At 48.3% G+C, this 10,015-nt stretch overlaps 1 protein-coding gene across 1 annotated transcript in view; it reads right to left on the bottom strand.

Annotated features, from left to right (window-relative positions):
• Positions 1–1,010: 1,010 nt before the first annotated feature.
• Positions 1,011–10,015, bottom strand: part of znf385d (zinc finger protein 385D) — a 56,084-nt gene continuing 47,079 nt past the window's right edge. The window contains exons 5-8 of the mRNA XM_079734886.1: positions 8,968–9,399; positions 7,601–7,791; positions 4,009–4,110; positions 1,011–2,401 (exon numbers count right to left, since the gene is read on the bottom strand). Coding sequence (XP_079591012.1) covers positions 2,084–2,401; positions 4,009–4,110; positions 7,601–7,791; positions 8,968–9,399 — 1,043 coding nt within the window. The 3' untranslated portion in view covers positions 1,011–2,083. The remainder of the gene's footprint in view (positions 2,402–4,008; positions 4,111–7,600; positions 7,792–8,967; positions 9,400–10,015) is intronic.

The raw sequence follows: 10,015 nt of genomic DNA, 5'->3' as shown, positions 1-10,015 counted from the left end.
GGGTTTTAACAAATTAACAAGCTCAATAAACAAAGGAATTCACTTAGGGGATAATTCTTTCACATACAAAAAAAGTATGAGTCATCAGCCAATGGTCTTTGTTCAACAGTTGTTTTTTTCCTTGTGATACGGCCCAGATTGTCAGAACTGGGACCAGAGATTCCACTGGTCCAGCTGCCTGATAAGCTGCCTCCCATGTTGGTTTTGGAGAGGGATCGGGGCTTACTGAGAGTTCTCCTTCCCAGGGACGGACAGCCAAGTGTCGACACGTCGGGGCATCAATCTCAATGCACAGTTGGCGGCTAAAATGTGCTAAAAACTGAAGAAAACATAAAGAAGAGAGACAGAGGGAGAGAGAGAGACGAATGGTGCGCAGGGTTCGTGGAAAAGTTCACAGACTAAACAACTGGCGTTTAATATGCGCCGCGTGAGTTATGGTGTCGTGACAAAGTGGTGCTTCTTCAAAATGTCAGCGTTTAAGCGCCAAGGCGAGTGCTCTCCGAGTTATATTATCTCCAGAGGTACTGGTGATTTTCGAGTTAGCCGACACTGAGGACGGTTGGCATTCAAGGTTCACTGTCCACGTGTGCGTCTGGGATTCAACAACGTCTTCTTATTCTGTGCTTATTTAAACAAGAGAGCCTGCATGGCCGATGTATACCCACAAACGTACAGTGTGTGTACACACTGTTTGCACTGCCTCGATACCTGTCAGTTAACACATTACCCTTCTTGTCTACCACGCTCACAGGGACAGTGGGTGTATTTATACGTGGAGGTGTGGCTGTTCCCTGTGGGCACTGAAGTCCTCACACTGTCAGTGGTGCCATTCCTCCCTCCGGAACCACAGAGTTGATAACACGCACGTACACTCACACACACACACACACACACGCACGCACACACAAACGCACATACACCCAATAGACTCCTCCCACAAACCCATCTCACTGACCCCCGCCTTTGTGAGGGTACCAGAAAGAAGAGAGTTGACTGAAGTAGGACTTTTTTTTATTTGAAATTGTTCACCTTTAACACATCGACATGAATATGCACACACCTTGTGGTCCCGGGGGTCCGGAGTCATCAGCGAACGCTCGCTCTGTCAGCTGGGATGAATGGCAGGTTCACTTAAGGCGCACAGGGATTGGGTATGTGCACACGTATAGACACACACACATACAGAGACATTTTAACCCTTATTCACACACACCGACACATACACATAAACACACACACACACACACTTACACTCGCACTCAGGCAAGTGCATATACACTCAACCGCATGGACCCCAAAACAAGTAAATACTGGCGTGTACACACACACAGAGTACCTTGCACACAGCCACACGTTTACACACACAAACACACACACACACACACATCAACGCACATTTTTAAGCAGTGATGGAACACAAATACACACACCAAATGGCACATTATGTAAGAGAGATAACAGTAGCTACTCTAACCACAAGACAAAGGCTAGCCGTCTAGAAAACCACGGAGGCGGGGCTTAAAGTGCAAATCACTAGAAGCAGGGTCCTTGCTCACGCTTTGGGACCGTGAACAAACGCGCGGCGGCTTCCTCTGATAACTCATCTTAGCGCTGCACCTGCATGTATTAACAAATTAAACCTACTGTGGCCGATCTCCCACACGCACACACGCACACACGCACGCACACACACACACACACACACACACACACACACAAACAATTATAGCTTAAACTGCTCCTCTGCGGTGCAAATCGACGACACTGCATAGTTCACACATAGTTTAGTATTTGACGTTATTGCAGAACGGAGGTCCTGGCTTGGGTGTGGGGGCGGGGGGGGTTCAAGTTCGACATCAATGGCCTGAAGGAGTCGGGTGGGGGTCTCCAGGTCTCCCCCCCCCCCCCCCCCCCCAGTTGAGATGCATGACCATACTCCATATGTGGGCGGTACTGTAGTGAGGATTGTCAGTTTCCTACTACGGCCCCACCACTCCCCTAGCCTCTGTGTTGGTTGGCGGTCAGAGGCGATGCATAGAAGAAGAAGTCTGGGCCCAGTAAGGGGGGGGAAGAGGGTGGGGGGTCAGTAAGGGGCAAACAGCACCTGTGGGTGGGATGTCCTGACTGGGCCAGGGGCGGGGCGTAGCAGAGCGGCTGGGAGGCTCTGGGTCTGGAAGAGGGCGGGTCTGGAGGGGAGGTGGTGGGCGTGGCCTGTGGTGAGGTGGGTGTGGGCGTGGCCCGTGGGGAGGTGGTGGTGGACGTGGCTGGTGGGGTGGACGTGGCGCAGGGAGAAAGGGTTGCCCATGGCGGCGGCGGCGGCGGCGGCAACGGCGGCCAGGTGGGCGGGCATGATCTGGGCGGGCAGGGGCGGGCCGAGGTCCTTCCCCACCGACAGCGTCACCTGGCGGAGAAGGAGGAGGCACAGGGCAACAGGTCAGTACCCTGCTCTGGCGCCCTCCTAGCCTGGCTACTGCCAGACCAAGCTCAATCGTAGATTGCACGTTGGTCTGGGGAAGCTGCTGCCATTTTCTTCAGCACGAGAGGCGTGATCAATGGACCTTGTTCAAATGACTCTGTACGCAATTGGCTGCTTGCCGTCGCTTCCCTGTCATCATTGTGTTAAAGCAGCCAATAGTGTGCCAGTGGGAAAAAACAGCTTGGTGATTGGCTCCCGCAAAACTGCATCGAAACTAGAAAGAAATGTATTGCTCTTCTCCAGACCCTTCTGTTGGGCCAACTCAAATCGCTGGCAAAATGGGCGAGGCTAGTACCCTCCCTCAGACAGAGAGGGCAGAGGTATTAACTGTTGATTCGAGCTTAGAAGTGCCACTGGAGGGAGGGAGGGTTGTGGTTCTGACCATAGAGGTTAGATCGAGTGAAAGAACGATAGAAAGAAAGACAATGAAAAAGTCAATGAAAGCATGGATGAGAAGAAAAAAAGGCTTTGGCGATGGACAGACAGATGGAAAGGCAGGAACAGACAAGAGCCACTACCCGGCGCAAAGCGGGACATCTTACAAAGGTCACGGAAGTTATCGAACTTAATCTTGTGTATCGGTGATGGAAATAAGTCGAGCTGTCACCGCCAACGGACCGCAGCAGCAGCCAATTCTGTGGGCCATCAGCCACAGGCTGGTCGCTCGGCAACCACCTGCAGGGAAGCATCGCCCGGACGCCACGCTCATCAGTAGACCTCCTCTACCGATGACTCGAAGCGGCACAATGGCGTTGGAAAAGGTCCTTAACGCCACACTGTGAACCCGCACGCCACCCGCATCAGCCAACAGCTGCCACGGCGAGGCCTGTTTATTTACGAGACGCGTTTACCGTTTTTTTTCTTCAATGTTTGGCTGCGTTTAAACCGCGGTGTTAGACACGCATGCTCTGCCATCAGGACGAGCAGGTTGTCGAGCAGTTTGTGCAAATAATTATTGGATTTTTCATTTATTTTTGGTTCTCTGTTTGGTTTCCTCCGTTTGAAGTACTTGATGTATTGCGCAGCATTAATTTCACTTGGATCGGAAATGAGGATTTGATTAGATTAATCCTGCGTTCCTTTTTCAATCCTGTGTTATTCTAATAACCCTGTCTGTTTACGACCTTAATCAGGTCACGTTCAATATCGTACGGTGGAAGTATTTATCGCCTTCACGGCCTTGATGGTCTTCACGGCTTTGATGGCACCTATCTCACGAATAAAAACTATAGAACAATATAAAATATAATAACAATCCTCCCCCAAGGGTCATAATCATCATTTCTGTTGTCTGCAATCTCACTGTGGAGACTGCAAACCAAAAACATTCCAAATGTTATGAAAACTTATGACACAAATAAAAGCTGTAATCGTATCGTTACTACTGTCTTTTCCAACCCTTGAAAAGAGCTGAAAGCTGGGCCTGCTATGTACACACATCTGTACACACGCTGATGTTCAGGCTAATGTTACGTTACTCCTGTTATGGTTTGTAAAGGGCAGTGGTGGTCTCTGTGATGGGGCCAACTCACTGGGGGCTTGGCGAGGCCCTTGGCAGGCTTGCTGTAGGGGCTGTATTTGGGCTTGGCCGGTTTTCCCGCGGCCCGGTCTTTGTGGCGGCGGCTGCTGATGTGCTGAAAGGAAGACAGATTAAACATTAAATAAAATAAAAGATCCACAGGACTCTTAATTGGTTGGGAGGTTGCTGTGGAGGGATTGGGTGGGTTTCTAGGTCATCGTTTGGTCGGTTGCACAAGGAATAATCAATAAATGTGGGCAGTTGGCCCCTGAGTCAGAGGAGAGAATTTCAAAGGCTGTCAGATATGAAGATATTTCTTATGGATGGATTACTGTACCGACAGCAATATACAGTGGGGCAAAAAAGTATTTAGTCAGCCACCAATTGTGCAAGTTCTCCCACTTAAAAAGATGAGAGAGGCCTGTAATTTTCATCATAGGTATACCTCAGCTATGAGAGACAAAATGAAAAAAAAAAAGCTAGAAAATCACATTGTCTGATTTTTAAAGAAGTTATTTGCAAATTATGGTGGAAAATAAGTATTTGGTCAATAGCAAAAGGTCATCTCAATACTTTGTTACATGCCCTTTGTTGGCAATGACAGAGGTCAAACGTTTTCTGTAAGTCTTTACAAGGTTTTAACACACTGCTGCTGGTATTTTGGCCCATTCCTCCATGCAGATCTCCTCTAGAGCAGTGATGTTTTTGGGCCACACGGACTTTCAACTCCCTCCAAAGATTTTCTATGGGGTTGAGATCTGGAGACTGGCTAGGCCACTCCAGGACCTTGAAATGCTTCTTAAGAAGCCACTCCTTCGTTGCCCGGGCGGTGTGTTTGGGGTCATTGTCATGCTGAAAGACCCAGCCACGTTTCATCTTCAGTGCCCTTGCTGATGGAAGGAGGTTTTCACTCAAAATCTCACGATACATGGCCCAATTCATTCTTTCCGTCACACGGATCAGACGTCCTGGTCCCTTGGCAGAAAAACAGCCCCAAAGCATGATGTTTCCAACCCCATGCTTCACTGTAGGTATGGTGTTCTTTGGATGCAACTCAGCATTCTTTCTCCTCCAAACACGACGAGTTCAGTTTTTACCAAAAAGTTCTATTTTGGTTTCATCTGACCATATGACATTCTCCCAATCCTGTTCTGGATCATCCAAATGCTCTCTAGCAAACTTCAAACGGGCCCGGACATGCACTGGCTTTAGCAGGGGGACACGTCTGGCACTGCAGGATTTGAGTCCCTGGCGGCGTAGTGTGTTAGTGATGGTAGCCTTTGTTACTTTGGTCCCAGCTCTCTGGAGGTCATTCACTAGGTCCCCCCGTGTGGTTCTGGGATTTTTGTTCACCGTTCTTGTGATCATTTTGACCCCACAGGGTGAGATCTTGCGTGGAGCCCCAGATCGAGGGAGATTATCAGTGGTCTTGTATGCATTCCATCTCCTAATAATTGCTCCCACAGTTGATTTCTTCACACCAAGCTGCTTACCTATTGCAGATTCAGACTTCCCAGCCTGGTGCAGGTCTACAATTGTGTTTCTGGTGTCCTTTGACAGCTCTTTGGTCTTGGTCATAGTGGAGTTTGGAGTGTGACTGTTTGAGGTTGTGGACAGGTGTCTTTTATACTGATAAGGAGTTTAAACAGGTGCCATTAATACAGGTAACAAGTGGAGGACAGAGGAGCCTCTTAAAGAAGAAGTTACAGGTCTGTGACAGCCAGAAATCTTGCTGGTTTGTAGGTGACCAAATACTTATTTTCCACCATAATTTGCAAATAAATTCTTAAAAAATCAGACAATGTGATTTTCTGGATTTTTTTTTTCATTTTGTCTCTCATAGCTGAGGTTTACCTATGATGAAAATTACAGGCCTCTCTCGTCTTTTTAAGTGGGAGAACTTGCACAATTGGTGGCTGACTAAATACTTTTTTGCCCCACTGTATTGTTGTTTCTCTTTCTTCTGGCAAAAGTACTTCTTGTAAGTCACTTTGGTTAAAACCATGTGTTAATGCCCTAAATGTAAACGTTAATGTAAATGTAAATGGATTACAATGAATTTGGTCAGTGTTAGTCTGCAGACATTTCAGTGTATAATTCACTCGGAAGCAATCATCTCATCAAGCCGAGGGAAAAAAAAGAGAAATGTGTCCGATTCAGAGAAACCTGAGAGAAAAGACCGAAGGTATAATCGGCAGCCCTCATTGTACATTTTAAAGGCATTGGTTTAGAAATGTAAGTGTTGTGAAAATTTACTTTTTATAATTTATAATTGGATTGTACTTTTATTTGGGTTTTTTATTTTGTACAATCAATATCCATTTATAAAAGAGAGTTACGTAAGCAGAGACACACATTTGTCTGGCTGAGTCCCAGGGCTGGCCATAGAGCACTCTCCAACGCTCTCCATGTGAATAATAAATACACCCCCAACAACAGGCCTCCGGGTTACCCCGGAGATAAAGCTAATGTGATGTTAAGGCGTGCATGTGATATTAAAGTGTAGGAAGGTCTCCCCAAGTCTTAAGGTTAATAAAGACATGGATGATGGAGTATCTTAAAGCTACGGCCAATATGCGCCTTAAAAAGACGGCTATTATTCAGATACCGGAGCCAGGCCATGATAAGAATTAACTGCTGCATGACAGGAATATAATTTGTTCTGAATATGAACTTCTAGCTTCGGGTCTAGGGGGGGATTTTGGAGGGGAAAAAGAAAAGAAAGTCAGCTAATCAAATTCCCGAAATGGCGCAGCTAAAAGCAAGACCAAATAAGATACGTTTCTTGGTTAAATGAATCCAAAAATAGTATTTGCTGCTTTTAAAAATGGTCTGCATCATGTAAAGCTAGAAGAATGGTTTGGTTGAGCATTAGGTTAAACAAGGCTGATACTACTGTTCTGCGATAAGGTAGCATCAACGCTGTATATGGTGCACTCAGGAACCATCCCCTCTCTCTCTCTCTCTGTCTCTCTCTTTCGCAGGTTTGAAATGTCTCAACATATGTCTAATGATTCGTAGCCACAAGGAAACTAATACTGATGCAGAAAAAAGAAACAAAACAAAGAGCAGATCTAAAAGGGGTCACTGGCCAAAGAAAGCTTCCTACTGACAAACGTCCTCTGTCTGAGATGCCTTCCCTCTCTCTCTCACCCTCTCTCTATCTCTGACTCTCTCTCTCACCCTCTCTCTATCTCTGACTCTCTCTCTCTCACCCTCTCTCCATCTCTGACTCTCTCTCACCCTCTCTCTATCTCTGACTCTCTCTCTCTCACCCTCTCTCTATCTCTGACTCTCTCTCACCCTCTCTCTATCTCTGACTCTCTCTCTCTCAGCCTCTCTCTATCTCTGACTCTCTCGCTCACCCTCTCTCCATCTCTGACTCTCTCTCTCACCCTCTCTCCATATCTGACTCTCTCTCTCTCACCCTCTCTCTATCTCTGACTCTCTCTCTCACCCTCTCTCCATCTCTGACTCTCTCTCTCTCACCCTCTCTCTATCTCTGACTCTCTCTCTCTTACCCTCTCTCCATCTCTGACTCTCTCGCTCACCCTCTCTCCATCTCTCTCTCACCCTCTCTCCATCTCTGACTCTCTTTCGCTCACCTGCTTGAGTTGCGTCTCCGAGTTGACGTGCACGTCGCATGTTTCACAGTGAAACGTCTTGTTCTGAAGGCCCGTGGCCGACTTGGTGGGCGGGGCAGCGGCGGCCAGCTTGCCCTTGACCCCGGTCCGGGGGTAGGACTTAATGGACCCTACCCCCGTCCGCGCCTCCACCATGGTCTTGTGTTTCGTACCTGCAGGGCAAAAACATTTTGGTTCAATTTGGGCTGAAATGTACGGTCTATCAGGATGTAAATATGTCCAAGCTTTTATCCCATGCGATGTCCAGGGAAGGGATTTGGTTTGATGATTTGAGGGGGCAGGTAGGGGGTTAGGGCATCTTGCCCAAGGATGTCCACACAAGTAGACGGCGGGCATGGGGGACGTTAGAACCCCGAACATTTGGGCTGAGAGGGGAACACCCTGAACACCGTCCGGTCCAGACCCTCTACTGACCTCGCTCACCTTCTGTTCCAGGGTTCTTTCCCAGGGCTGTCCTGCACTCTGGCCGGCTCTTTTTAGAAAGGAGGTCATGCAGAAATATAACTTTGTTGTAACTCCAATTTTGATAGAATGCTTTGCTTATTTGGATAAAAGTGTCTAGTGAATGACTCAATGTTCACTTGTGGGTAATCCTTAATTTATAAGAAGACGCTCAGGAGTTTAAACTGCTTGTACTTAATGGAAGTATTCTTCAATTGGATTTGTTAAGAACTTTTATGAGGTTCTTGACTACAGACAGAAACTTTTACAAGCTGTTGTAAATAATTTGTTATTTTATCGATTAACTTCTTTAACGTTTAGGTTTAATTAACATTAATCCATTAATCAATCCCACACTACAAAATGAGTCTAAATGTAACAGGATGAATTTAGCTAATGCAGTATCATTTAATGCCAGTAGCCATGGCTAAAGCTTATTATGGGTACAACTATGCATATTCAAATCAATATTTCCCCTCGCGGTGGAAACCTTCGCCTATGGTATTTCTGAATCACCAAGGGAAGGAAAAGGCCACTGTGCAACTGGAGTTTGATTTGCAATAAAGCGAAGGAACTGCATAAGCAAGCGCGTTATTTACATTTACAGTGGACCCTTGGTCTCCTGGGCACCAATTCCAATTCTCCTTCAATGGCTACAGACATTCACAATCAATGAATAGACCCCGCTCTCAGTGACACTGCTCCGCCACGGCCGAGGGGAACCATTCTCTGCGCTGCCAAAAAAAATATTTTCCCGTTAGCGGCTTGGCGCCGACCCCCTGGGCACCCGGGCCCAGAGAACTGTGTCCGCCGCGACCTCAACCTCCGCTCCATCTCACCTCTCCCAGCCCCTTCTCCCCCCTCTCCGCCCCTCCCCTCCTCCTCACCCATGTTGTGGGCATCCAGCTGGGACGAGGAGTTGACGGCGACCTTGCAGAGGGAGCAGTAGAGGAGCCGCTTGGCCTTCTCCTCCTCCGTCTCCCCGCCCACTTCCCCCTCAGCCTCTCCGCCGCCGCCGCCGCCGCCGCCGCCGCCGCCGCCGCCGCCGCCTCCACCCTCGGGCAGGACCGGAGTGTCCGTCTCCATGGTCGGCGGCGAGCCAGGCTTCGACGCACCTTCCTCCTCCTCACCTCCTTCTCCTCCTCCTCCCTCTCCTTCCGCTGAGTCGCTCTCGGGGTCCGGCGCCATGGGAGGAGGGGCGTCGAGGGCGTGCATCGCCAGGGTGAAGGTCGGCGTGGGCGTGGCGGTGAGCATGGCGAGGGGCGGGGCCAGTCTCAGCACGGGCGACAGCGGCAGAGGGGCCGTGGGGGCGCCACCCTCTGTGGAGATGAGAGAGAAGGCGAGATGGTGTTAGCGCAGTAACCCGTCCGAACCGATACGCAGCGTTCGACAAACAAGTCTTCAAAGCACTCCGAATAGCTCTGGGACACCGTGGTATGTGGTATGGTGCTGATTATTATTCAGTTTATACAAGTGTAGTACCATGTGAATTATTTATGAATCGTATAATGATAGGATATTTATGTATACAGTGACGTAAGGTCGGTCTGATGCTTATTTAGTCTGAGAGTATGTTCGGCACAACCAGGTGTTCCATGTTCGGTCTATTCATGTCTGTACTCTATTCATGTGTTCATCGTATTCTCTCACTGCTCTCTTCTGGTCTTGTTCTTTCTATTCTAGTCAGGTCAGCCCATTTCTTTCGTATTCTCCTCCTCTGTAACGCTGCCTTGATTCAGGATGAGAAAACCACTGACTGTCTGGGGCAGAGAGGACTGAACCTCCTGCTGCCCCATATTTAATCTGCTGTCAGACGGTACCCCTAGTAAGTAAAGTCGTTCTAACACCTAACCACGCTGCCAAAACGGCCAAGGGGATTAAAATAACAGCGTTTCAGGGAGAATAGAGCAAAAGAGGAAGAAATCAGTGGGTCGA

This window comes from Pollachius pollachius (assembly GCF_949987615.1).
Source record: "Pollachius pollachius genome assembly, chromosome: 1".
Lineage (NCBI taxonomy): Eukaryota > Metazoa > Chordata > Actinopteri > Gadiformes > Gadidae > Pollachius > Pollachius pollachius.
This window is presented reverse-complemented; position numbering and strand designations above follow the sequence as displayed.